Here is a 27,999-nt window from a genome sequence, read left to right on the forward strand (position 1 = left end):
AGACAAGAGGCCCTGGCTTCTCTGGCAGAAACAGCTTCCCAGTCTGGTGCTGCCTGCTGACTCAGTGGACTTCTTGGTCTGGAAGTGAGCTAGGCGCAGTGTGACGCCTCTGACGGTTCCTGGGAAAGGCCCGCTGCACACTCCGCAGACCACACCAGGAGGCAGCGGCCCTGGGAAACTGCAATCCCTCCCACCAATATTACCCCCCCCCGCCCCAAGAAGCAGACAGGACAGTCAACGGCTAAAAATACCCTTTCCATTTTATTTGGAATTCTTTCCTCCACACAGGTGGTTGACGGGCCACTTAAATACATTCCCAGGCAGAAGGAGTTGCTCCTCTTCACCCCCCGCCCTTTGCATTCTGGAACATTGCCCTCTGCAGGGGTGGGGGCAGTGCAGGAGGGGGGCTGGACTAAACCACCAGTGCCTGAGACTCCCTCTGCACATTCAGACTGGGCAGAAGCCTCAGAGCCAGCAGGATTCAATGGCTTCAACTCTGTCCTCAAAGCTTGGCACTCTGGCTCCTGCTCCCACACACGCTCCCCCTTCCGAAGCTGACCCAGGTGTTCCAAGCCCCCGCGAGGTGCTCCTGCCCAGCTTTTACCCTGGGCACCCCCTTGCAAACTGTGCCATCTTCTTCCCACCCCAATTCCTCAAACCCTACCCCACACATCTACTAAGTCTGATCCACGGTCCTTGGGCTGGCCCCACTCCAGTGCCTCTATTGACCAGCAGCACCACAACCCACACACCCCCTGGATCCCCACACCTGCCCCAAATTGACTGGATTTGCAGTGGACTGCCACAGCCTGCTGTGCGTGGGTGAGCAGAGCCCCTTTCCTCTCCAAGGATTCGGAGCCCTCTTGCACTGACCCTGCACCACCCCCAAGGTCTCTCCCATCGGCACAGCCTGCCTTGGACTCATCCGTATGCAACAAAAATCCTGCTGCAAAGTCCAACCCCAGCAGAGGAGTAGCAAATTGAGAGTAGTTCGTTGGCTGGCAGGAACGAGGGGAAGGGCGGGACACTGAGTGACACTGAGGGAGGTTTGGCACAGCCGCTAGGGGTGGAAGTGGGGCCAGAGCAACGGGGTTGGCCGAGGGGTGGGGGAACCAGCTCCTCCTTGGGCAACCAAGAGGGCTGGTGACACAGACAGGGGCGAATGGCAGCGGGAGGCGTTATCAAAAATACAAAAGGGGTCTCATGGCCTGCTTTGGCCTGCCACCCACCCGAGCGAAGTCTGCTGGTTTCTCGGTTTGGCACAGGGCGATGCTGGAGGGCCCAGGGCACAGGCGCAGCTGGCAGCTCTGTGTCTTGGGGTGCGCGTGTGCGAACGCACGTGTGTGTGTGTGTGTGTGTGTGTGTGTGTGTGTGTGTGTGTCTAACTGGCTTTATCAAGAACACTTAGTTTAAAATCTTTACAAAGGACAAAACACGGCGTCTCCGTTAGTGTTTAAAGAACTAAACGATTTGCTTAAAAAACATCTTTTGGAAGAAACAGACAGACAGTTTCTCTGCAACATGAAGAGCGTGGGGGTGGGGCACGGACACCAGGCAGCGTTTGCTGGACTCGGCACCAAGGCCAGGCTGCCTCGAACCCAGCACCGGGGACTCAGGGTGCCAGACCATGCCTGTCCCGGGCTCCCTGCCTGGGGCCAGCAATCCCAAGCAGCGGTGCCACGTGGCGACTCAGCCTGCAAGAGCCGCCTTCCGTGGCACTTTGACTGGCAAATCTCTAGCGGGAAGGCGGGGGTGGCTGGCCAGCTCCCCTCCGAGGGGCCTGCCGTGGCCCTAGACAGGATCTTACGGCTCCAGGAGGCACCTTCGGGGCAGAAGGAAGCCCAGAGGACTGCGGCTCTTGGGAGCCAAGAGAGGGGCGGCTCCTGGAACAGGGTCCGGCCTCTTCTGTTGGCGGGAGGTGCTCACTGGGCAAGATGGGTCCTGCTGGCCCGCCAGGTCCGAGGAAAATCAAAGCACTTGATACAAATGAAATCCCAGAGCGCGAGGGAGCGGGGCTGCTCGCTCGCCACGGCTGACCCTGCGGAGCAGGTCCAGTGAGGGTGGCGTGTGGCACGGGAGCGGGGTGTGGGGCGGCTATACCCGCGTGGTGGAGTGTGAGTGGGGCAGCCCAGTACTGCTGAAGCTGGCAGCAAAGGTGTTGTATGGGTGCAGGGTCTGCAGCCCCACCAGGGAGTTGGGGATCATGGTGATGGTGTTGGGCGTCATCAGCGGGATGTCATCTGGCGAGCGGCGCAGCGTGAGCGTGTAGTCGGGCAAGGCGGTGAGGCGCAGGGCGTCGTGGGGCGCCACAGCCTCGCAGTCCCCATGGTGGCTCTGGTTGGCCTGCAGCGAGGGCATCTCCTCCTCGGGCGCGTGGCCAATGTCGTTGGTGGCCGTGGCCCGCTGGGGGCTCGGCTGGCGGTGCGTGTCTTGCCGCCGCTTGTCCTTGCGGTAGTAGAGCGCAGCAAAGGCCAGCACGTTGAGGAAGAGCAGGGAGGCACCCACCGCGATGGTGACGCTCAGCTCTGTGGAGTAGTCCCGGGGGTTCTCCACCAGCAGGGTGCCGGCCCCCTCCTGCTCCGGGTTCCACTTCTCCTGGGAGCCCTCTCCGGTGTAGGCGGTGGAGATGGCAGGCCGCTTGGTGCTCCAGGCCTTGCCATTGGGCCGGCGAGTGATGTGGGAGTTCTGGGTGGCATCGGGCGGTGGCACCTTGGTCGTGGTCGAGGTGTAGTGGAACATGTCGTGCAGGTTGTACAAGTGCGGGACCAGGTGCTTCCAGAAGGCCACCTTGGTGGCACGGTAGTGGTCGCGCACCCGGGGCTTGAGGCCAATGTGCAGGTAGAGCTGGTCGCGGGGATTGTACTTGGACCAGGCCACCTCCTCAAAGCGGTTTGCCTTGGTGTGGATGAATTTGGTGTCCTGGGGCACTGGCTTGTTGGGGTCCCTGAGAGAGAGAGAGAGAGAGAGAGAACCAGTCAGCCAGATGCAAGAGCTGGTGCCAGACCACACAGCCTTCAAAGGTGGCTGGTGCCTGGGAAAGACCTTGGCAAGGCACAGAATGTGTCTATTTGGGGACCACCTCCTTCCATATAACCCTACCCTTCCTCTCAGGTCATCAGAGAGGGCCCTTCTAACTGTGCCACCACCAGCAGAGGAGATGGAAATGGCAGCTAGAAATAGGGCCTTCTCAGTGGTGGCTACTTGTTTGTGGAATTCCCCTGGAATTAAGAACGGCCTCTTCTTTGGAGACCTTTCAGCAAGGCCTTTTCATTTAGGAAGGCTTTTGAGTGACATTATGGGTTGGAATTTTAATATGTAATTTTAATCGTTTTGTGTGATACTGGGGTTTGTTCTGTTTTTAATGTTTTAATAGTTTTTAATGCTTTTAACATCTTTAATATTGTTTTAATTTATTTAGGGCGCAATCCTAACCCACTTTCCAGCACCAACATACTGGCAATGCAGCTCCTAGGTAAGTAAATAAATATTTCCTTACCTTGAGGAGGCCTCCATGAGTGCCTCCCAACTGCAGAATGCAGCACACGTCCCATTGGCACAGCTATGCCAGTGCTGAAACGTGGATTTGGATTTGGGCCTCAGTTATCCATTTTTATTCTGTAAGCTGCCTTGAGTGCCCTCAGTGTGGGAAAGAGTGGGATATAAATTCTTCAAATACATACATACATACATACATACATTTTCAATGCTCTCCAGGACCAGCACAGGGACACACAGCAGCTTGGGTCAGTGTTGTCTGTAGCTTGTGCACGCAGACAGTTTGAATGAGAGGCCTCGGAAATGTGGCTCTTTGGACGCAGAGCTTTTCTTGGGAACTGATCTAGGAAGTTGACTCCTCCTGGCTCAGCTCATCTTAACCAGACCCGGCCACCTTGCTACTCAGACAGTGGGCAATTCTGCAGGGTCTCAGGCAGAAGCAGGTCCATCACCTGAGATCCCTTTACTTGGAGATGTAGGGCCTAAATCGGGCAGGCACAGAGGTGCTTTTCATCTTGACCCTGACCCTGCACTATCCCCAAAAGCACCTTTTATTTTGCTCCCCAAAGTGACCTGTCAGGAACCTTTTCAGTACTAGGTCTCTGCTGCAAGCCCACTGGGCAGAAGAGTGACACCCTCTTAGCCCATCCTTTTAAGGCAGAGTTTCACACAGCAGACAGGGCTGAGGGGAGGGTGTGGACCATACTCAATGCAAGCCTGCCAGAGAGAGGAGGACACCTACCCGGTCTTGGCAAAGTTGGTCCAGTAGGTCATGACCACGGCGCTCAGCATGACGTCGTTCTTGGAGAAGTTGCAGGGAAAGAGGTCAGTAGGGCCAATCATGGGGATCCCGAAGACATAAGGCACCTCGTCCCCGTGGGCGGCGTCAGACCAGGGTGGCTTCATGAGGCTCTGGCAGTGGTGATAGAAGGCATAGAAGTAGGTGGGGGAGCCATAGCGGGCATGCAGGTCGGCGGTCACCACTGATGGCTCCACCCACTGGTGGTCTGTGAAGAGGGCTACCAGTGTCTTGCGGCGTGTCTCGGGGTTGTCTCTGTCCGCCCAGTCTGTGTACATGAACTTGATGGTCTCCCGCAGTGTGTCTTTGCCCTCGGGGTAGCCGTATAGGTTGTCCACAAAGTTGGAGACCGAGTAGTCGAAGTCGCTCCCCGAGACCCCATCGTCTGGGTCCACCACCCCCTCCACAAACTTGAGGCCCTCTCCCTGGTTGACGCCCAGCATGATGTCGTAGTTGAGGAACTCGCCCTGCTCCATCAGGATCTCGGGGTCGTCTGGGATGACGTCTCCGTCAATGACAGGCCCAAAGGCCACATGGTAGCGGGCTGGTTGGATGTCCTGTTCCACCAGCTCCCGGGCGCTCTTCTGCCGCAGGCAGTCCACCATGTCCACTGTGTCCAACACATTGCAGCCCACCTTGTCTGCCAACAGGCTGGTGTACTTCACGGGCTGGTAGTTGACGGCCCAGCTGGAGAGCGCCGAGCCACTCTGGATGATGGCTCTCTGGAAGAGGCCTGCAGGGGAGGCAAAGGCAAGAAGAGGCACCACACCAGGTAGCTCCAACAAACTCTCCCGGGGGGGGGCGCAGAAGTCCCCAGAATGTTCAGCTGTCTGATCCACCTCCCAGCTCAGCCTCCCCTGGCTGGTGCTTGTGTGGCCCAGAACCTGTTTCCCCCCAAACTACTGCTTGGAGCAAGAGAAGTCAAGAGACTCAAGAACAGTCCTTCCTGCCCCAGGACTTTGCCAGGAGAAGTAAGGAACTGAGTGAAGGATGAGACTACTCTGGTCAGCGGCTGCTTCCTTGCTTGCATGGGTCCCGGCTGTGGGATTCTGGCTGTGGGGTAACATCTGCTGGACCAGGCACTTTGGCATCCCTCTCCCCACCCATTCCCCCACCAGCAGCAGGCCACGTCCTGTTCCCACCCAAGCTGCCTTCCACACTGAGCCATGTGGGAAGGGGCTGTTGGCCTTGCATCTCTGTGGTGCCCCTTCTCCTGCCAGTGTAGGGTGTCTGAAGGCCAGCAGCTTGGGGGTTAACTGAGTTGGTGCCATTTAACCCTGCCCGTCCCACTGCGAACAGCCCTGACTTCCTGCCCAGCTGGGCTCCACTCTGTGCCAATGCGGGCTGGGGAGCAGTGCATTCCCTAGCGACACAAAGAGGCCTTTTAGCTGCGAGGCTGGGGAGGCAGGCCTAGGAAGCGGGCCACAAAGGCCCTGGGCTGGCAGAGGAATGCTGGGCCAGGCGCCAGGCCCCTTCCACGCAGCTTGTCCTTGGAATACAAAAAGGGCCCAGGAAGCACAGCCTCTGCAGCTGGGGCAGGAGGAAGGGGGCAGAGGGCATGGTGCCCTCTGCAGTGGCAGCAGCACCAGGCTCTCAGCCTCACAAAACCAGGCCATGCTGAGGATCCCTCCCACAGATAACGATGGAGGAGGAACGTCTGCTTGGAATTGCTTCCTCTCCACCAGTCGCGTGCCCTGCCCCACCCTGGGGAACTGTGTCACAGGGTGTCCACGGAGGCAAAGGCGTATCTCCAGCAGGCAAAATGTGGCTCAGAGGCTGAGCCGCTACCTGAGAAGTCCCCAGTCTAACTACTGCCCTCCCCCACAACTCCCTGGGTGGCCTTCGGGAAGCTGCTCGCACTCAACCTCGGCCTTCCCCACCCGCAATGCGGGAGGAGACCCACTAGTCTGCCTTGTGGGGTTGCGGGAAGAGTTGTCTGCTGACAGGCTGTACAGGAAGCACCGTGAACCCCTTGGGGTGCCGGATCCAGACCGAGGAACTCGACGACCTTTCCGGCTCTACTGCAGGTCTCTTGGCATGAAAAGTCAGTGCCTTGCTCAACGGCGGGCAGACTAACTAGCAGAAGGCCCAGGGAGCTCTGAAGGGGTCCTGGATTTGAACCTGACTAAGCCAAGAACCCGGTGGTGACTTCAGGCAGACCATCCCACCAAGCAGTTTACATAGGATAGGAACTTGGAAGAGACAGTTCCTTACCCCCAAAAAGCACGCAACATAATCAGCAATCCTGGGGAGCACTTTATTGCAGGTATTGGCCCCTCCACCTAGATGTCTTCCTGCCCCACACTCCCCAGGCTCCGCGCTGGGGAGGAGCCCATACCAGCTTCCAGCTTCCTCCATGCTTTTGGCTGTTGCCTAACTCTAGAAGCCGGGCCCCAGGGAAGAAGACACCCTCATCGGTCGTCCTCCAAAAGAGGTCCCTATTGCCCTCTGCCCACCCCAGAGAGGTTGACCCTTTGGATCTAGGTTCCTGCAGAAAGGCACCAGGGCCCACCTGGAGCATGCCAGCCTGGCAGTGGGCACACAGTGCAATGTGGCTGTCAAGACTGGGAGCAGGTGCAGAAGATATGTCCCCTTGGATTCCAGGCATTGCAGTACCAAGAGACCAATCCCCCCCCCCCCCGGCCATTCACAGCTGCAGCTGGGAGGTTTGCTACCTGCCTATCTCAAAAGTAGCAAATGAGGTCTTGGGCAGTCTGATAACATTCAGAGGGAAACACAAATGCAGGCCCTTTTTCTTGCTCAACTCGCTCAACAGCGGCCCATTTCCAAGGGCTGAGGTAAATGGGCCATGAGAGGTCCACAACCCACGTTCCCAATGCCTTTTCCTGTGCTTAAAAGCAGTGTGAGGCGGTGGGGGCGGGATTTGGATCAGAGTTGTAGGGGGCAGGAATTAGCCCTTTCCCCTTCCCTCCACTACAGGACAGACTTAGATTCCACCCCTCAGCTCAAGAGGAAGGGAAAAAGCACAACAAGAAAATGTAGGTACCCAAAAGAGCTGGTGTGGTGCAGTGAATAAAGTCCCAAAGTTTTAATCTGGGGAGACCTGGGTTCCAAACCGCCCTTGGCCACAGAGCTGGCTTGGTGGGGCCAGCTGCTCCTGCTGGGTCAGATCCCTCTCGCCTGCAGCTGTCGAAAGGGCTGGCAGCAGCGACCCTTTACGCTCAGGAGTCCGTCTCTGCTCTACCTGGAAGCACCTGAGACCTTCTGCTTGCAAAGCACAAGCTCTGCTGCTGAGCCACAGTCCTCCCCTCTCTGGGCCTGGCCTACCTCCCAAGGCAGCTGTGGAGATCAGAAAACAGGGAGGGAAGGAACACATGCAGGCTGTCCTCAGCACCTTGAATTTCAAACAGGATGCAATAAATATGACTGTCCTGTTTTTCCTCCTCCACAGAGAAGGGCAGCTGGAGTGTGTGTGATCTGGATCAGGGCTATGGCACGGAGGAAAGCATTAGCCCCCTCCCCCAAGCACTACAGCTCCAGTCCAAGCCCCCCACCCACTCTCCTGCACGAAGAAAAAGCCACCAAGCAGTCTGCTTGCATGCCAGCCCCCCCACGTCACAGCTAGCCTGGCCCTCAGCAAGCAGCACGCCCCCCTCCCGGAGCTCCCACCAAAGACGGCTTGTTCACTGTGACTCATCCCAGGCTTTTGCCTTGCTGGATCCAGGCCTGACAGCTCTGTGCCTTGCCTGCCTCCGCCGCACGTACAGCCTACCCGTTTCCTGTAACTTTGCCTTTCTGATGTTCAGGCTGTTAAGAGTCTCCTTGCACAACCAGTATCGGTCCCTCAGGACTCTTCTGGGTTGTCATTTGCATCTGAATGGCCTGTGGGTGTGTCTCCGCTGGAAGGACCACCAACAGAGGGGCTCCCCAGCCATTCTCCTGAGACCCCGACTCGACTTTGCCGAGACCTGCTTCACATCCTCTACTGGCTGAGGAATGAGCCAGGCCACAAAATATGGCAGAAAATGACGGAACAGCGTGCTGCCTGCACTCACACAAATGCCGCATTTCACTTTTCAGTTGACCTCTCCCAGTTGGTTGAGCGTTTGCCTTTGAGATGGGAATGAGATTTCTGGCTCTTCACCAGCTGTAGCAAAAAAGGCCTCTAGTTTGCATCTTCTCCAGGTACCTCCACCTTTAGTGGTCAGATGGGTGAAGTTTGGAAACAGGGTCTTCTCAGCAGTGATGCCCAAATCCTTGAACACCCAACTCCAGGTACTGCTTGTCAACTTGTGCCAATGCTCCACCACCCCGAAGGTTCAGACCAGACAGGACGTGAAACATATCACTGCCTCTCCACTGTCTCTCCATTTTTTAATAAGTTGTAGCTGGAGGGCAATCCAGGTTGGGGATGTGAGTGGGGGGTTAAGACAGAGGTCCTTTCAGTCAGGAAATCCTCAATGCAGGTACTGAGTCATCTGCCTGCTCTGAAGGGGGTTGCCCTCCCCCTGCAGGAGCAGATGCGCAGCTTGGGTGTGCTCCTGGATCCACAGCTTTCCCTGAAGAGTCCGATGACAGCAGTGGCCCGGGATGTGTTTGCTCAGCTCCGGCTGGTGCGCCAGCTGCAGCCGTACTTGTGTCGATCGGACCTGCCCACAGCGGTCCATGCCCTGGTGATTGGATTACCGACTGGATTACTGTCACATGCTCTATGTGGGGCTGCACTTGAAGATGGTTTGGAAGCTGCAACAAGTGCAAAATGCAGGCCGGGGAGGTTACTGGAGCCAGGCGGCTTGATTCTGTCAAACCGCTGCATTGGCTGCCCATTTGCTTCCAGCCACAATTCAAGATGCTGGTTTTAACCTCTAAAGCCCTTCACAGTCTGGGGCCAGGTCATCTGAGAGACTGCCTTTTCCCATATATTCCAGCCATTCTTAGGTCATCTGAGGGGGCTTTCCTGCAAGTGCCGCTTTTCTCCCAAGTTAGGGGGATGGCGGCACAGGAGCAAGCCTGCTCAGTAGTGGCGCCAGAGTCGCGGAACTCCCTACCTTGAGAACTAAGATCTACCCCCTCCCTCATGGCACTGCGGCAGGGGCTTAAAACATTTTGTTTCATTTTGCTTTTGGGTTGTCTGCCTCCTGTGCCTCCAGAGCACTTCCTGGAGTTATTTTTGCCCTCCTCCACTTGGTGTTCCCCCCACTGCATTTTCTATTTTTTTTTTTTTACTGTACTGTATATTGTATTTTTTTGTTAATCTATAAATTGTAAGCCACCTGGGCATCTGCCTTCAGCAGAGGAAAGGCCGGACAGAAATCTTTTAATTAATAAATAAATAAATACTCCCCTCCACTGACTGCAGCCCTGACAAGAACCTCACTGCCTTTATTTATTTATTTATTTATTTATTTATTTATTTATTATTATTATTATTATTATTATTATTATTATTATTATTATTATTATTATTATTATTATTATTATTATTATTATTATTATACCGCTTTTCAACAGAAAGTTCACAAAGCATGAACTTTCTCTTGAAAAGTTACTGAAGCCATAGGAGGAAGAGGCCATTAACTGCTTCCCTCCTGGGGGGGGAGGGGGAGAGGGAGAGAGAGAAAGAGAGAGAGAGAGATTTGTTAGACAGTGCAGAGTGCCCTGGTCCTCCCTAGATCATGCGTGTGCGCACACACCTCTACAACAGTTATTCTTAAACTAAAGAAAGATGGAAAGACAATGATGAGTTTAACATCACCAGTTTGAGCCAAATGTCCAATGTGCCTGCTGGGATGGAGTCCACAACTGAACACGGCAGGCTAAAGGTCTGCACCCCTCCGAAGGACCGTGAACCCCAAACCCACAGAGGTAGAAGTTCCAAGAATGCTGAATGACGAGCCCTTTCTGAGTCTGCAAAGCACTCCCCGTATGATGGTATCATCCTTACAACAACCTTGTTAAAGGGAGTGCTGTTATCCCATACTGCAGATGGGGCAGACTGAGGCCAAGAGAGAGCAGCTTGTCTGAGGCCACCTGGCAAAAGTTCATGAGAGAGATGAAGTTTGAAGTGGGCATGTCCTGATTGACAGTCCAGTTGCTTTGCTGCGACTCTGCAGCAGTTCTCTCATGCAGGAGATGCACAGGAGGGGCCAAAAGCCAACCTGCCCCCTTGTCCTTGTTTGTTCCCCGCTGAAGTGCAGGCCCTTGATGCTGCCATGTGATGCTTCTCTGGCAGTTTGATGGTGCTGATCACAAAGCAACAGGAGCTGTTTTCATTGAGGGAACACCAGAAGTCAAAGTTGCTCTTCTCCCTGTACAGTGGCAGGCGCAAATATTCTGGTTCCGAAGCCAGATCTCAATGACGCTGGGCACCCCAGGCCGCCAGCAAGCCCTCAGGGACCTCCCTGCTGTCAGGCCTGCTCACAGACCTGGCTGGCTGGCTCAGGCACCCGTTTCTTTTCCGGTCCCTGGGGTTGAAGTGTGGCTTGCAGGCTGCATACTCTTGCCAGCTTCATTTGCTAGCTTGAGCAAGGGACTTTCTAAAGGCTACACAGTGGCAGCAAGAGAAGGAGTGAAAACCCTCCCTGCAAGTGTCGGCTGATTCCTGCAAGCTGCTGGGGCGGCTCTAGGGCCAGGCCTCTGCTCCATGGGCAGGAATTCAGTTAGAGTGCAAAGCAGTTGGGAGAGGAGGCAGACTTGAGCGGGCTCTGTGTGTGCTGTGTGTGAGCAATGGCTCCCAGCACAGGAGCCTCCCTGGAAGACCCTTGATGAATAGCTCCCTCTGCCCTTGCAGGGCTCCCCTCTCACTAACTCAGCTGGCATTTGCATATTCTGCTGGCAGGCACAGACTCACGCCCAGGACTGCTCTGCTCCTTGCACTGCCATTTTCACACTTGCTGGCAAACATAAAACATACGAATATAATATACGAGCACAGGAAGACCCCGCCAAATCAAGCCAAAGTCATCTAGTCCAGCATCCCATTTCTCAAGCTGCTTTCCAACCACAGACCTCCAGGAAGGCCAAATCTGGGCATGTGAGGCACAGCCTTCCCCTACTGTTGCTTCCCAGCAGCAACTGTTCAGTGATAGACTATCTCTAAACATGGAGGCTCCACCTAGTCATAATGACTATTATTATCATTAAATAATATTTATATGCCGCTTTCCCACAAAAAAATCCCAGACTAGTAGCCATCCTCCATGAATTTGTCCGATCTAATTGACATATGAAGTCATGTCTTATACCAAAGCAAAACTTTGGTTGGTCTTGCTAGCCTGACTAGACAGGCCAACTCTCAAGCTCTGCAAGGTCTTTCCCAGCCTGAGAGGCTTTAAACGAAACAGGCTGAACCCAGGACTGCAGGCTCCAGCACTAAGCTATGTGCCACTCCCATTAGACATCTTCCTTCATAGCACGCACGTCACATATCCTGGAATGGCCAATAGCCTGTCTCCTGCTTTCTTGCCTTCAGTAGGTAGCCAGTTCAGAGCACTGCAGAAACATGTGCCACAGCCAGAGTGATAAAAGAGCTGTCCACTCCTTGCGTGCACCCAGGGACTCACGTGCCCCAGCCCTCACTAGCCACATTGCACAAGGCCACAGTCAGCCTTGAAATCCACGCCCCTGGTGGCACCACACCCATTTCCACCCTGCAGTTGCTTTCTCAAGTCCCAAACAAGTCCATGGAGCAATGACATTAACTAGCCCAAACAGCTTCTGGTCTAGTTAATTTCAGGCCTAAGGGAAACTATGCAAATACTTTGGAACTGTGAGGTAAGAAGGGACCTTGTGTGGCTTTCCATTCTTTCCCCAGCGCTTCTCCGTACATTTATTCAGTAAACTGGATAAAGGCTCCACCTTCATAGTACTTATTTCATTACTTAAAATATTTGTATCCTGCATTTCTGTGCAACATCCTAGCTTGCTTACAGTGACATACAAGTGATGAAAAGCAGAAAAGGATAGCAGCATTTTAACCAAAAAAGGTGCTGAATTAAAGGGGGGAATGAGAAGAGGTTCAAAACTGAGCAAGCATTAAGGAGCGAACCCGTTTCCAGCGACAGTACAGACATTACGCAATACGGGCCAGTGCTGATTTGCACCAGAAGCAGCAAAGCAGAAGATGCCAGCAGAGAGGTCCAGCTGGTGCCCAGTATGTCTGTCTTGGAAGGGCCAGCCTTCAATAGACTCTGCCTGTTTCTGTCCAGTTGGATCTGATTTGCTGTTGCCCTAAAGTTGGAGCTTTACAAATCTCAGGGTTTTTTGTTCCCGAGCTTGGAATCGCAGCCTTGAGCCTCACTGTAACTCGTGGGCAGAGCACCAGGCCGCTCTACAGATTTTGTCTTCTTTTACTTTTTTGAAAACAGCAACAGCAACTTGGTTCACCTCGCTGCAGATGCTGGGCTCCCAGTCCTACTTGCAAGGTGGCTTGGAATGGACAGATGGGCTCCTGGTTCTCGGCACATGCCCAGTGGAGGCATCTTACCGTGGGCCTGTCCTGCAATGTGGATCTTGAGGCCTGAAAAATGCCTCTGCAGTGGCTTTTGCCCTGACTGGCCTGTGCTACTTCACGGGCTGTCAATGGTTCCCTGTCACTGCTACTAACTTCCCCCCGCAAGCCAGCTCTGCGGCTGCCTGTAGCAGGGCTGCTTCTCCTCCTTCTGGACAGGACTGTGGCAGTTTCAGTGATGCAGGAGTTGCCTCTTTCAGGGGATGCCTGCTGGGAATCAGAGCCTGCGGAGCCATCTTCAGGCTTCTCTCTCTATTGTGTGTGGGCTGCATAAACCACACCCCACCATGCCATCAACTCCCACCATCGAGCCTTTCCCGATCACCTGTCCTGAAGCCGCCACACTTTGCTGTGGTGTCCGAATGCTGAATCCAGCACACGGTGCCAAATGCGTCACCCTGAAAACTCATCCAAAGTGAAGAGGCACAAAACTTCCCTGGGAGAATCCTGGAGCTGGAGTGAGATGGATGCCACTGTCTAGCCATGGTCTTGCCACCCCCTTCTCCCCCCTACAGTCACCCCAGCCTCTTGACTTTTGAATATCCCTTTAAAACACCACTTGGGCGTGTCTCTGCACCCTTCTACTAACGCATCCTCTCAACTCTATTCCTTGATAATTCTGCCTGGCAATTTCTTTGTAAAGAGATGACACACCTCAGCACTTCTGCTCCCAGAATTCAGACGCTTCCCCTTATGTTTTCTCTCCCCCCTTCCCACCTTTCGAGGGAAGAAACAAGCTTTTCACAAATTAAATTTGTTGCAAGAGTGGGTGCAACTGCACACACTCAGCATTATCTTAGGGAAAAGGAAATCCCCCCATTGACGCAACCTGCCTCCTCCCAGTTTGCCACAGAAGGAAGCCTGCCACTCCACCGCCCCCGCTGGTAACGGTGCTGGCTGGCTGGCTGGGGTGGGGCAGGTCCCTTACCTTCTGAGTGGTGTGACAGCGTCAGGAGGCTGACGCAGGAGGCACCGATGCCTGAGCCGAAGACGGTGATGCGCAGGGGGTCACCCCCAAAGAAGGCAATGTTCTCACTGATCCAGCGCAAGGCCTGGATCTGGTCCAGCAGCCCATAGTTGCCCTTGGCAGCCTGGTCCCCAGTGCTCAGAAACCCTAGAGGCAAGCAAAGGGTGGTTATGGGGCACCAGAGACTCCAAAATGACTCAACCCCACCTCAACCTCACTGGCCCTCCCACCTACACCTGGAAGCAGCCAACCACTGTGAGGCCCAGGTCTCCAACTGCAGCTGTTGGGTATAGAAGACCCACCAACATTGCTGCCGGGGTGGGTGGGGGGAGGCTGCCTCCAGGCACAATGTGCTCCCTTGCTGCCTGCAGCAAGTGGGTTGTCTGAAAGGGGTGCCCCAAGGACAAGCTGTCCTTGTGCTGCCTGCAGATTTGGTCTGAGGAACAAGGTGGTTTGTGCTTGGGGTGGCCAACCTTGATGACCTGATAAGTACAGTGGGAGAAAGAGAGCAGTCAGCCAAGGCAGCAACAGAAGCCAGGAACACCTGCCCAGAAACCAGGCGCCTTTGCTACTTTAGGATGGTTCTGTCAATGGGCAGGAGTCCTAGCCTCCTGCCATCTTGGGGCTGAAAAGATCTGGTGGGCCTGCTGAGGGAGCCAAAGGTCTCCACTGCTGCCTTAGCCAGGCCAGGTCTGGGGTGCAGGAAGGTCTAACTAGCCTGTTGAGGAAACCACAGGCCTCCGCTTGCACCTCAACCAGGTCAGGCCTCTCCCCCATTTTGGGGCTTGAAGATGCCATTGAGGGAATCTTTACCTGGCTCTCTCCTGACTAGATTCTGAATGCTTGACACTGAATAGTTCCACACTGGGGTGGAGACTGGGCATTTCTAAGAAGCTGGGGTCAGTTTCCCCTCCACAAAACCTGAAGTCAACCCCTTTAAGAACCTGAGGGCCAAACCCTGTTCAGCTTTCCTGCACCGGTGCAGCCTCCTGAGGTAAGGGAACCAACAGTCCTTGACATTGAGGAGGCCACTGAGACTGCCCCACTTTTGAGCCCATCTTGACCAATCACATGCACAGCTAGGGCTACTCTCGTGGGGACACGAGACAACCATGTTGGGGTGCGGAACAGACAGAGCACCCGGGCAGAACGGTCTGAGCTCTCTTCTGGGACCAAGGGCAGACCCCCACAGGAAGGCAGGCCTTGGCTTGCCAGGCTGCTCTGCTCCTGCTCCGTGACCCTCCTGCCCCCTGGCAAGTTTGTCCATCAGTTTGCTTTCAGAGGCGGCTCAGCCACCCCTGGCGGGCCACAGAATACTCCCTCTGGCGCAGCTCATTAGCAGCGTTTGCAGTGAGTAAACAGGCTTATTCAATATTTAACCGCAGATCAATATTTGCTCTGCACTGTGCCAGGATGTGCAAATGAGACGGAATTCCCAGACAGGGAGTTTGGTCCATCTGCTCTGCTCAGCCACTGCTCAGCACAAGGCATGAGTGACAGGGGGCAGAAGCCCTCGTGGCATAGAGCCCAAATGCAGCACCCACACCAATGCAGCAGTGGGTGGGGGGCCAACACCCCAATTCACTGTGGCTGCACCCTGACCCCACCCTCAAGCAGCTTCCATGGGGACCCTTCCCTGCCCCCCCGACCAGCGGGCTTCTCTGCTCCATACCCAGCACTCCCACGCGGTAGTTGAGGGTGATGACAATGACGTTGCCGTAGCTGGCCAATACACTGCCGTCGATCATGTTGCCCGTGCCTTCCATGTATGACCCCCCGTGGATGTACACCATCACTGGCTTGGCCCCGCTGTCTCGGATGTCTGCATGGGGGAGAAGCTAGAGACAGGACTCTGGCAGGATTACCTCATAACCTACAGCCCACTGGGGCCGCTGGTGGCCAGTTCCTGGTGAGGGGTGGAGGGAGGCTGGCCCAGCCCCACCCTGAGCAACCACCCCTCTCCCCCCATCAGCCACAGAGCTTGTAGGCCATTGCTTAGCCCAGGGATTTCCAACAGATGCTGGGGCAAGCACAGCTCCCTCCCGCACAGCAAGGCAGCCAATGTGAGTAGACCCCCGAGGGCTTGCAGGTGTCGGCTGCTCAGTGAAGGTTGTGCTGCCAGGCTGGGCCCAGTGGAGAGAGGGCTGAAGCTGGCTGGCAGAGACTCACACCCCAGGACCAGTGCGCCACTGCAAGAAGAAGCCTGTACGACTGGGGGCACCCTCAGGAGGACAGAGGAGGTGAGTGGGAGGGTGTCCCTTAAGGAGACTGCAGTCTGGAGCTGCTGGTACCAACCATGGAAGCACAGGGAGAGTGGGGGGGTGGGTGGGAAACGGGGGTACAGAGACACACACTCCTCTGCCAGGTAAGTGTAAAAGGGAGCACTGGAGAGGACACAGGTTGAGAGGACGGGCTGCCTCATCTCTCGCCAGGGACTCCACTGCTCTGCCCAGGTGCCTGCCCCTGGGTCCAGCCCTACTTTGCTCAGCCTCCATCTCTCTCACCTCCCAGTGGCTGCTGCTGCTGCTTCAGGACAAGGCACCCCAGGAGAGACAGTCTGAAATGGCAAGGGGCTCACTCCACACCTGTCAATCCTGCAGCTGTGCCAAGCCCAGGGCCTCTCGGTCCCCTTTCAGGGAAGAGGGCGCCCTGGAGAGGGAGGGGGACCAGTTCCACATTCCGCAAAGCACTGCAGGGCTGGGAAGGTGGGCAGGAGAGGTGGTGACAAACTGCACGTGGGAGGGGGAGGCAGAAGGTTCTACTAAGACAGAGGCAGCTGATAAACTGTAGGGGCCTGCATGGTCACACCTAGACTCTCAGTCGTCCCTTCATCATAGACCCCAACCTCTCAAGTAGGTGCACTGGCTGACTTCACTCATTCACTTTTGCGGGGCAACAAGATTCTCCAGAAGGCCCAAATGGTTAGGGAAAGTAGTCCAGGCAGAGAAGGTCAGACACCAGGTCACAGTTGGAACAGACAAGGCAGCAGCAGCAGCACACCTGCCAGTCAGCAGAGGCCAAGCTCAGCTCACTCCTTTATTTCCCGAAACTTCACAAAGTGGCCAACCTTCTCTCCATCCAGGGAGATGATGCTCAAATGCCACTAAGAAACCAAGGCGCAGCTGTGCAGTACCTGAGGGTCAGTGCCTGTCCTCAGTGGCACTTGGGAAAACCCCCAACCTCAGTATGTTCAGAGCAGGCTCTCCTTCCTCGCCCCACAGCCAGAGCTCTCTGGCTCTTCGTCAGGTATGACCCAGAATCTCGGCTGCACTTGCAGCAAAGCCTTCGGGTGCTCCAGTGCAGGAGGGGTGCTCCTCATTGCATGCAGGTCCCACAGTCTGGCCCCTGCATTCTGCAAAAAGGCCTCCCAAGATAGGCTGTGCAGCTCATCAGTGGCTCCTGGGATGGGTGCAGAGTCCAGCTGAGCTGGAGCTGGGCCTGGTCTCTCCTTCAGAACTGCACCCTCCTAACTGGGCAAGAGGTCCTTCTGCAAGTGGTGTTGGACAGGGTGGGGGGGAGTAACAGTCCCTCCTCACCCCCGCACAGTGTCTTTCCTAGTGGCTGTTGCTGTTGTCCTTCTGCATCTTTTTTAGACTGTGAGCCCTTTGGGAACAAGGAGCTTCTGTTATTTGATTGTGTCTGTAAACTGTTTTGTTGAAAAGTGGTATATCAACAACACTCTAAATCCTATTAATGAGAAAGATGCACACTGGAGGTTTCTTGCACTCTCAGTTCAGCACCTGTGTGCTGAACCTGGGGGAGAAAGATCATCAGACTTCATTTTTTACAGCTCAAGTGCAAGACTGACAAAAGGTTGGCGCAGGGCACACTTTTGACAGGGCTCAGATTATGACCCTGCTAGCAACAGGTCTGTGGCTGCTCCCACAAATGTTGTTGCCCACAACACAGATAAATGAGTCTGGGGGAAGCAGTGGACACACCAAGTGAAGCCAGAGGTCCCCATGAGTCACGTATGCGTGTTGACACTCACCCACCCACCCACCCACCTTGAGTGCTTCACTGAGGACCTGCCTTCAGTTGCTACAGCTCCTATGCCTGGCTGCCTGGACTCTGGAGAGGCAAGCACAGTCCTGCAGTGACCTCCCCCTTTCAGATGTTGCCTCAGAGCCCCAAAAAGGGAGGGTGAGAACACCTGGGCCTTCCTCCCTTCAGGGAGGGGCTGTAGCAAATCCAGCTGGAGGAAGAACTAGGAGAGCAGTCTGCAAAGCTGCAAGGCTCCTGGCCTTTTCCACATTCATCATTCTGTTCTGGGGCTGCTTCTTAACAGTCAGAATTAACACAACAGGGCTTATGATGGTCTTTGATGTCAGGTCTGCCACATCCACTTCCTGCCACCAAGGCACTGGAACGCTTTCATCACATGACCACGGCACCCATCGATGAAGACAGACGGGTTGCTTAATTATGCTCCTGGAAGGGAGGAAGGGAATCCCCACTGCAGTTACAGCCCACCACAAGGGGGCTGCTGCGGGCCCAGCTAGCTCCCTTAGGGGCCCGCTGCGCGATCAGGATCCAGGACTTCAAAGAGGCAAATGATTCTCAAGCACCTTCAGCTGCACAAGGAGCCTGCTGGTCCCAACAGGGGCTTGTCCTAACCTCTCAATGGGAGCCTGGCAGCAACACAGAGCGGGGTGCCCAGCCACAGCCTCCCAATTCCCTGGCACTCTTGGCTTCACTTCACCTCCATCCTGGCCCATCAGGCAGCCACGTCCAAGACCAGCTTTATCCTCCATACTGGGAGGGGGGCATTCGAGTCATGCACAGACTCTTCCGCTGCTGGACTTTGGGCCCACAGGTCTGAAGTCAGCGCCCACCACCTGATCTAGAAGAGACCGTATCTGTCTGCCTCCCTCTGCTTTTTAAATCACACCTGCCTGGGTGAGTGTGTCATTTCCCTGGTGCCAACAGAGATCTTCCCTGGACTTGTCCTCTGCATGGGGGGAGGGGGGAGGCTATATCATTGCTCCAGGTCTTGTTGCTAATTCCGGGGGGTGGGGAGACTGGCAGGCAGGGCCCAGTGGAGCACTACTCTCCACCCTTTGACCTGCCAGGGCTCAGCCTAGCCCCCCAGGAGCAGAGAGAGAGAGAGAGAGAGAGGCCACTGGCAGTGGATTCTGGGGCCCCTCAGCTCTGGATTGCCACCTGCGGGGCAGCTGGCACCTGATTTGGGGGACGTGGACCTGCTGTGCAGGGCAGAGGCCTGGGCATCTTAAGGGGAAGCTTTGGTCCAGATAGTACATCTCTGATGGCTGGTGGGGAAGAGGGGTGGAGGCAAGGACGGGACTGGCACCCGTGCCAGCTTGCCACGCTGCCTGTGCCCCCAAGAGCGGAGCAGTGGAGCAGCAAGCAGGCTCCTTGAGCGACCCACCATTGCGGCACTGCGCCTTCCCACGCCTGGGGAAAAGGAGGCCGAGGCTCCCAGAGCGACGCCCCCACTGCCCTTCCCATGCAACCGCTCAGCACAAGGAGACAGAAAGACACACAGAGCCGGGACTTCCTGGGATGGCAGCGAATGAGGAGCGCGCATGAGAGAGCGTGAGAGAGCAGGTTCATGCAGCGGCAGCCACCTGGCGCACACAAATACCTTCGTCTTCATCCCCGTCATTATCCGCTAAGTCCTCGCCCTGTTTCTTAGCGCTGGAGCCTGGGGACCAAACACGAGGAGACAGAACAAAAGAAGGAAAAGAAAAGAAAGAAAACAAAAGAGAATTCAAAAATAGCATGATTGCAGAGAAGTGGGCACGTTACCTGGGCAGCGCCTGGGGCTCCACTAGGCTTCGCTTCGCCCCCTCTGACCTCCAAAAGCAGCACTGGGGGGGGCTGAGGCAGCTTCCCTTCCCCCTTCCCAAGGGTGGAGGGGTGAAAGGCTACACACAGCACAAGTGAAAGGGGAGGAAAGAAAGTCTTTTGGGGGGCACCAACTTCCAGTCCTCTCCCAGTATAGGCCTTGGGGGCTGGCAGGGGGAGAGCACTCATGAATCTCTGGCTAAATGCCCACCGAATCCTTGCCTCTTCTGGGGGGGAGGGTCCTGGCCTGACAGGTCAGGTTAGGGGGGCACCAGTTCCCTTAGGGCAGGGGAGCTGGGCCTGGCACAGCTGCCATTGCTTCGGGAGGAGGCAGCCTGGTGTGGATATTTGCAGGCAGCAGTGCAGCTGCTGTGTGATCAGGGTGGGTCGCGGCATGAGCTCAGTGATTGCTGGCTGGTGCACATGTGTGAGAGGATGACCCTCGCCTGCCAGGTCAACCATCACTACACTTCTGTGGAGACTGCACATGTGCAATGCCAGTGTGCGAGGAGGAGTCTTGGACTGGAAGGGAGGGTGTGTGCACACAACGGTGTGAACATGCTCAAATGCACATGGCCATTGGGGCAGTGGGCTCTTCCAGCAAGGGACAGTGAGGCTGGCCAGCACCCAGGTGCTCCACAGCCCTGGAGACATGGCACTCAGGCTGCCTCACCTTGATCAACCTCTCAGGTATGTGGAGCACTGGGACAAGGTACATGGAGCTGCCTTCTGAGTCAGGACTCTGGACCGCGAATCTGTCCCCTGTCATTCTGTTCCAATGGGCAGTGGCTCTTCATGGTCTCAGGTAGAACAAGTGAGAGGAAGTCTCTCCCAGTGACTCCAAGACTCTTAGCTGGAGCTACCAAACCTGGAACCTTCTGGGTGCAAAGCCCAGGTGCAGAATCTGCTATCAGGGCAACCAATTAACTTCTATCCATCTGAGAAAAGCAGAGAAAATTCTGCTTCCCATGAACAGAAAAAAGGGGCCTTGCAGGTCACTTGGCCAAACCCGCACCTGGCAGTTGGGGGATGGCTTCCACCCCCAGCACCAAGAGCCCCTTTCCGTCTCCAACACCAAAACATCCATGATGTGCTCGAGGAAGTGGACAGGAACCACTCACAGATCAAACCCCCACCTTGTCAGCCATTCAAAAAACCTGAATGCCATTCCTGAATTCCTGAATGCCATTTTTAGGGGTGCTGAGATGACCACCTCTGGCAGGCTAACCCTCTGGTGTCATCCTCCCCTCCCAGCCCAGCCCAGCCTCCCAGTTGCAGATGGCCACAGAGCTCTCTGCCTGGCAGGGCTGCTGGCAGACTGTCGGGAGGCAGCTGGGGACAGGACCTGGCCGTGTCCATCTCAAAGCAGGGGCTTGCCAGGAAGGAAGAGAAGGTAGGACAGAAGACGCTTTGGGAGGAGCAAGCAAGTCAGACCAGCCAGGCTCCTGCCAAGAACAGAGTGACTGTTCTCACAGGGGCTGATGGGCATCCTGCTTCCCAGAAAAACCCAGGCAAGGGCACGGGCAGGAACTCCAAGTTGAGCCACCCACACACAGAGCAGTACAGGCCAGGTGCTGCCCTCTCCATACACACGTCACACAGTCCTGAACTTGCTTCCCCTGCCCACTGACTTCCACTACATCCGGCTGATGGTCTGCCTAGCTTAGCAGGACACTGACTGGCAGCCTCTCTCCAGGGTTCCAGGCAGAGAAGGGCCCTTCCCAGGCCTACTGGGAGATGCTGCCAGGGACTGAAAATGGGCATGCAATGGGGCAGGGGTCAACCTCTCAGCAACAGCCTCTGCAGCCTTGCACAACCAGCCTTGTGGCAAACAGAGGTAAGGTGTGAGGCCATTGGCTGCTCACCACCACCCTGCAAAACTAGCAGGGGCTCGCTGCCCTCCCCCCGACCTCTTGCCAGTCTGCAAGGCTCATGCCATGGAACGAACCTGTGCAGGAGTGCTGGAGGCAGACGCAGAGACCTCACAAAGTCGGAGCGTAGGAGATAGGCTGGGGCCAGAACAAAGCCTTGCCTGGCCCGAACAAAGCTCGCCTGTCTCCAGCCGCTCAGATTCTAGGCCTGCATAGTAGCCATGGAAACCGAGGCAGAGAAAGGCTGCATTCCCCAACAAGACACACCAGCACCCCCCGCCTTCCACTGCCCTGCCATTGCCAGGGACAACAGCGCCTGGTCCGCCTATCCTGCTCCTCCAGGCCCTGGGGGTGGAAGCCTCTTGTGTGCGTCCCCCCCCAGACCTTCACTTGCCCACCCACAGGCTAAAAATGCAAGGAGTTCTCAAGACCTGCTCTGTGCAGTGGAGACAGAGACACATCCCCCCCTGCCCAGGGGGCCAGCCTGGTGCTGGGCTGCTGCCGCCACAGAGCTGCTATACCCCAAGAGTCAAGGGCCTGGAGAGGGGGCAGCCCCCGGTGCAAGAGGCAGACAGGTCTGGCTGGAGGTGCACTGAAACCCAAGCCCTCCACTGCATTCTCAACGGTGAAGGACACACACCACTGCTAGGAGGAATGTGCTTGTACCCATCATCCAACTTGAGCTGTGCAGCTTTGCATGACGCCTGTTGCCCTTTGACCCAGCACGTCAAGGGTGGCTCCTTTCCACCTGTGCCCAGAGCGATGTGTGTGTGTGTGGGGGGGGGGGTCACGAAGGGCGCATTTGCCAATTCTGTCCTAAGAGTAGGTGGGTCTGTCTTGTACCTTCTCCTGAACTCCTCAGAGGAAGAACAGCAAACAGAACCTTGCAGATGCCTGATGCAGTACTTATGAACAGGCAAATAAGGCTAAAGGGCTCCAGCCCTCCCACAGCCAGCAGCACCTACGTGTGTGTGTGTGTGTGTGTGTGTGTGTGTGTGTGTGTGTGTGTGTGAGAGAGAGAGAGAGAGAGAGAGAGAGAGAGAGAGAGAATGGAGGGAAGGCAAACCTCCTCATTCATTCCAGTGCCACTGTTCAGTGGTGGGGAGCTGCAGCTGCGAAGCCCTGCAACCACACAGAGGCAGAAAAAGCAAGCACCCTGGGAGACAGCTCAAAATGGGTGCTCCAGTCCATGCAGCTGGGCATTGCTTTTCAGCTTGAAGACTGAAATGCAAGACTATAAGGAAGTCTTTTTTTTAATTTGCAGAGTAGCTGGGATTGCATTTGGAGGCCAGTCTGCCTCAGACCACCCCTCGCCATGAGAAGAGTCTCTTCCAAGCAGCCAGGATGCAAATCTGCTCAGCTGGGGTGGGAAAGTTCAGCCCCCCACCCCAGCCTGGAAGGGGACAAGTCCCTTTTCCTGAAGCATCCACCCACACTGGAAGCAAAACTTCCTGGTGAATAAATAAGCTTTTGTTATCGTCGCTGATAGTGTAGCTCTAACAAATTCTGGGCCATTAAGTGGCCAGTCTCTTCCCAAATGTCTCCTACTTGCCAGTGTAGGGCTCCTGATTTTTCTTCTTCCTGTCTCCCTCTGCATAAGCCATTCCTTCTGCTGCACTCTGTGCATTTATGCAGGAACATGTGTGTGTGGTGACTCTCAAGGACGTGGGTGACTCTCCTGCAAACCCCACAGAGGCAGGGCGAGAAAGCTCTCTCTCCCATGGGCACTCTGACTATTCTCCACAGGCAACAGAAAGGTCAATTTGAAAGAGGGACGTCCCCCCCCCCACTAAAGTGCCTACAGAGATGACCCCTGAAGCTCCATCGTCTGCCTGATTCTGCCAGGAACAACACTTGACTACCCAGCTATCCAGTGGCAAAAACGGTCCCCTTCTGCACTGAGTGTGCAATCAGCCAATTGGCTGCTTTTAGCCAAGCCTAAGTTTCTAGAAAACTTCTTATTGGTGTCATTTCCACATGCTGAATAATCCCATTTCCCGTATGAATCCTTTACTTTTTAGAAGGATTCTCACGGATACCCCTTTGGCAAAAAGGATTATTTACACAAATGTAAGAAGAGACCAACTGGATCAGGCCCAAAGCACCACCAGTCCAGATCCTTCCTCCACTAATGGTTGCCCAGATGCCCCTGGGAAGACTGCAAGCAGATCTCAAAGGGTGCTGCACTCTGTGGTACACCTGCCCCTGAGCACGGCGTTTCCCCTGGCCGTCATGACAAAGGACCATGAACAGATCTGCAAGAAAGAGCAGGCTTCCAGACTCAAGCACATGGCCTCCTTGACAAGGCCACCCTCTCCCTGAGAACCTCCCTGGCCAAGTCTCCTTCTCCTCTCCCAACACAACCCACCTCCATGGCAGTCAAGTTGCAAGTGAGACACTTCTGGCCTGTGAACAAATCACAGTCCCCACCTCTTCTCTTCATCATGCTGCTCATGCAAGGAGATCAAGAACTGCACAAGCATTTCTGCAAGCAGCAGGTAGGGTGGCTGCCGAAAAGTTTCCACTGGCACTCAGGCCCCCATACTGTGCAGGGGGCAGCACTTCTTGCCACTGTGAGGGCTTTGCACCTGCTCTGAAATCTACAGCTCCCCTGTTGCAAATGACATGGAGGTCGCTAGGGGTCCCACAAAACCTACCTGTTGCACAGGAATCCCCTTGTGGCAACAAAGGGCTATTTCCACACTCTCAGGTGTGCCAGCTGCCTAAACAGGGGGTCCAAAGGGAGGTGCTGAACCAGAATTCCTGAAGCTAGGAGTGCCAAGAAGGGCAAAGTGCTTCCTGGCTGCCCCTTGTGCCCAAAACTGCTTCCTGGCACACTTGCTTGATACCCCATCTTTCACTTCCTTCGAATCCCCCTTCAAAAAACTCCTTCCCAAGGAACCTTTGGCATAGCTTCATCCCCTGTTCTGACCGAACCCAAGAATGTGAAATAGAAATAACACGTGGTGTTCTCATGTTTTCCCCACCTCCATGCCCTTTCCCTATTTGTTGTCTTTCCAGGGCTGAATTCTATATTGCAAGCTGTTTGGGGCAAAGACCTGTCCTTTTATACTTTGCCCTATAAACATGAATAGCACTGTATGCAATCGGACATCGTCACACTCACAGACACCACAGGTCCCCTCATGCTGCTTGACGCACAGCCTGGTGACATTTCTGAGACACTTCATCAGCTGTGGGTTTCCACACAGATTCCTGGCCACAGTTGAGAAGGAATGAAAGCATCCTGACCACATTTCTATCCAAGCATGATCCATCTGGAAGCTGGCGCTCCATCCATAAAACTGGATCAAAGCTTGCCAAGAAGGAAAGAACAGGGTGTGCGAGCAACTCCGGAGTGCATGGATCTCGGCTGATTTGGCACGAGTTACATAAGAATATAAGAACAACCCACTGGATCAGGCCATAGGCCCATCTAGTCCAGCTTCCTGTATCTCACAGCGGCCCACCAAATGCCCCAAGGAGCACACCAGATAACAAGAGACCTCATCCTGGTGCCCTCCCTTGCACCTGGCCTTCTGACATAGCCCATTTCTAAGATCAGGAGGTTGCACATACACATCATGGCTTATAACCCATAATGGATTTTTCCTCCAGAAACTTGTCCAATCCCCTTTTAAAGGCATCCAGGCCAGATGCCGTCACCACATCCTGCGGCAAGGAGTTCCACAGACCGATCACATGCTAAGTAAAGAAATATTTTCTTTTGTCTGTCCTAACTCTCCCAACACTCAATTTTAGTGGATGTCCCCTGGTTCTGGTGTTATGTGAGAGTGTAAAGAGTATCTCTCTATCCACTTTATCCTTCCCATGCATAATTTTGTATGTCTCAATCATGTTCCCCTTCAGGCATCTCTTTTCTAGGCTGAAGAGGCCCAAATGCCGAAGCCCTTCCTCATAAGGAAGGTGCCTCAGCCCCGTAATCATCTTAGTTGCTCTCTTTTGCACCTTTTCCTTTTTGAGCTGGGAGATCACTCTCTGGGCTGGCACAAGGAGATGCTCCAGGGTGCCACTGAACATCCCCTGCCCTTCCCCATTCAAGCACAGCCAGGGCCCCAGCACTCCAGGAGGAAAGTCAAAGGTCCGAAGTGGTCAGTTGTTGGGATGGGACCAAACAGAGAGAGGAGGACGTCTCCTCTAAGACCGCAGGCCTAGCCTGCACTTCTTGCAAGGCAGCCCTGGCACAAGGAAGACACCATATGAACAGCTAGGACAGGCAGTGCCTGGCACAGCCAAGCACGGCACCAGCACAAGAGGAACTAGGGGAAGTAAGTTTTCACTCCAAAGTGCCAGCTGAGACAGATTGCTTGCCACCATCCAGCACAAGCCCCAATCTGTAGGGAGACCCACTGCATCCTCTCAATCCCAAGGCAGGAAGGATGGGCAAGAGAGCAGGAGCCCCCACACGTGAGATCTGTCAAGAAAGGGCCTCTTGGGGAGCACGTGAAAGAAAGGACAAGCAGGTATGCAAAGCCTGGTGCACAGGTACATACTGGTGCATACTGGCACGCGAGCCAAAGGAACCGGAGCCCAACAGCTCTGGGCAAATGCAACGCTGCGGCACATACAGCTCACATTGCAAGGTGGCTCCCATGGCAACCTGTGCCAGCCACGCCCCTGCCAAACACTCACCATACAGAAGTGGGGGCAGGAAGGAGAGGGGCAAATGCTGGGGGTGACTGTGTTGTGTGGACAAATGCTGAGTGGGGTCCCCAACACCCTCAGGCTTCCTCATCACTGAGCTGCCTCAGAGTTGGAGAAGCGGACACTGCTAAAGCCAGAGGGGTAGGAAGCCACAGAGGGCACACAGCGGGCCACGGGACCCCCCGCTCTGAGGCTGTGAGTGACAGGAGGTCCAGGCCCCCAGGTCTTGCCAGCATTTACCAGAGCAAGGAGGGGGCAAACCCACCACCAGCTCTGCCAGGGGGCCCCTCCACCTCCCCCAGGCAGAAAATATGGGGTACGCTGCTGTGGCACAGGGCAGGCTGGGTGCCCCCTGGGGCTCTCTCTCTCTCTTGCCTGCTCTCTAAGCCCCTCTGCCAGGCCCCGGCTCGCTACCTACCTCCTTTCCTACATATTTTCTTGTTGGGCTTTCGGGCGCATTCCTTGGAAATCCGTTTTACTGCAAAAATGAATAAAAGACTACAAAATAACAGGAGGCTCCAGCGGAGGCCGTGGGCATGCAACCCCATCCTCTTCCCCCTGCCCTGCCCAGCCCCCCAACACCCAGCCCCTGGGACTGACCGCAGGGAAAGGAGAAGGGAGGGTGGGTGCTGCTCTGGGAGGAAAACTCTGGAGCCAAATGTGCTGGGATGGGGGAGCACCAAACCCCAGGTCCACCCTCCTCCCTCGGGGAGAAGGGGCAGGGTCACCAGCTCTCCCCCGTGCTGCTGTACAGGCGAGAGGCTGCCTCCCCTCCTCTGCAGGAGCCCCTGTGGCCGGGCAGTCTTTGCTCCTTGTGGTGAGGCTGCAGAACTCCTCTGGCTGGAACCACTTACCGTTTGCAGGGGGGCTGGAAAGGAAGTGTTAAGGAAGCAGTGCCGAGCCTCACCACAAAGAGCTGTCCCGTCCCCCCACTTCACCCCATCTGCACCACACACGGCCTCTTGGCTGACCATCGGGAGAGCAGGAGACCCCACAACTCAGCCCATGCACACCTGGGGGTGTGTGGGCAGTGCTGCCCCAGCAAGACCATGAGCGCCTACGAGAAGAGCAGGTTCCTCCCAGCCAGACCCTGCCCTCCCACTAGCGCGTGGAACCTCCAAAGGGGTTGGGAAAGAGGAGGAGGAGGAGAAGGTGGAGGAAAGACGCCCCCAAACCAAACTCAAGCCAGAACCTGGCCCTTGGTGCCCCACACCAGCAGCTCGCCGTGAAGACCTGAGGGGTTGGCCGGAGAGTTTTCTCATCTTCGGCAATACAAGAGAGAGAGCGAGAGGAGCCCGTGATGATGCCGTGACAGGGGTGGGGCAGCATGGGGAATGGCGGCAGCACACATGACAGAGAGAGAGAGAAGATGGCAGCCGGGGCGTGGAGGGTGGAAGGCAAGCAGTGTGGCCAGAGAAGCATCTGCGCACACGGACGGCATGCATGGGGCGGGAGGAGGCAACGCTGGCGATGCATGCTGCAACCTCGCGTGAGACCAACCACCGGGAGACAGAGAGCCACGTGGAACCTGCTGGCCCCCGCTGGGGACTCACCATCCTCGGTGGGGATGTAGATGTTGAGATAGAGGCAGTCCTCATTGGGGTCCTGGATGTAGGTGGCCACGATGTCCAGGTTGGAGGTGAACCAGATGGGCAGCATGATCTCGGGCACGGCCGTATGGATGTTCTGCGGGCACACTGGCGAGAAGTGGGTGGCGTTCCGGATCCCAGACCAGGAGGAGGGCGGTTCGGGGGGCATGAAGCGCTTCTCTCCCACGGGGGGCGCTGCGTAGGGCACACCCAGGTACTGGTCCACGGGGCCCAGGATCTCACTGGGCAGCGGCACTCGCACACCGCGGAGCTTCCCGTAGTGTGTGTTGACGGTGGGGGAGTAGGCCTGGCCCGCCACCTGCCCCACGGCCGAG

General features: G+C 55.7%; 1 protein-coding gene across 2 annotated transcripts; it reads right to left on the reverse strand.

Annotated features, from left to right (window-relative positions):
- Positions 1-284: 284 nt before the first annotated feature.
- NLGN3 (neuroligin 3) lies at positions 285-27,999 on the reverse strand. Of its 2 annotated transcripts, XM_066639902.1 has the most exons (6): positions 27,629-27,999; positions 19,337-19,396; positions 15,404-15,553; positions 13,693-13,878; positions 4,238-5,027; positions 285-2,944 (listed from the first exon to the last, which is right to left on the reverse strand). In XM_066639902.1, exons 1-6 carry the CDS (start codon positions 27,831-27,833, stop codon positions 2,095-2,097), a joined length of 2,241 nt encoding a protein of 746 aa, XP_066495999.1. In that variant the 5' UTR covers positions 27,834-27,999; the 3' UTR covers positions 285-2,094. The 2 variants fall into 2 exon arrangements, with proteins under 2 accessions (XP_066495999.1, XP_066496001.1); XM_066639904.1 differs by lacking the exon at positions 19,337-19,396 and having other exon boundaries at positions 27,629-27,998.

The sequence above is a fragment of the Tiliqua scincoides genome, chromosome 12 (assembly GCF_035046505.1).
Source record: "Tiliqua scincoides isolate rTilSci1 chromosome 12, rTilSci1.hap2, whole genome shotgun sequence".
NCBI classification, from domain to species: Eukaryota; Metazoa; Chordata; class Lepidosauria; order Squamata; family Scincidae; genus Tiliqua; species Tiliqua scincoides.

Excerpts from the sequence above, each read along its gene's own strand:
- NLGN3 (XM_066639902.1), bottom strand. The coding sequence starts at position 27,833 with ATGCCCCCCGAACCGCCCTCCTCCTGGTCTGGGATCCGGAACGCCACC. Across the intron at positions 13,879-15,403 it reads CTACCGCGTGGGAGTGCTGG|GGTTTCTGAGCACTGGGGAC; the intron begins GTATGGAGCAGA and ends GCTTGCCTCTAG. Across the intron at positions 5,028-13,692 it reads GCTGTCACACCACTCAGAAG|GCCTCTTCCAGAGAGCCATC; the intron begins GTAAGGGACCTG and ends CCTCCCCTGCAG.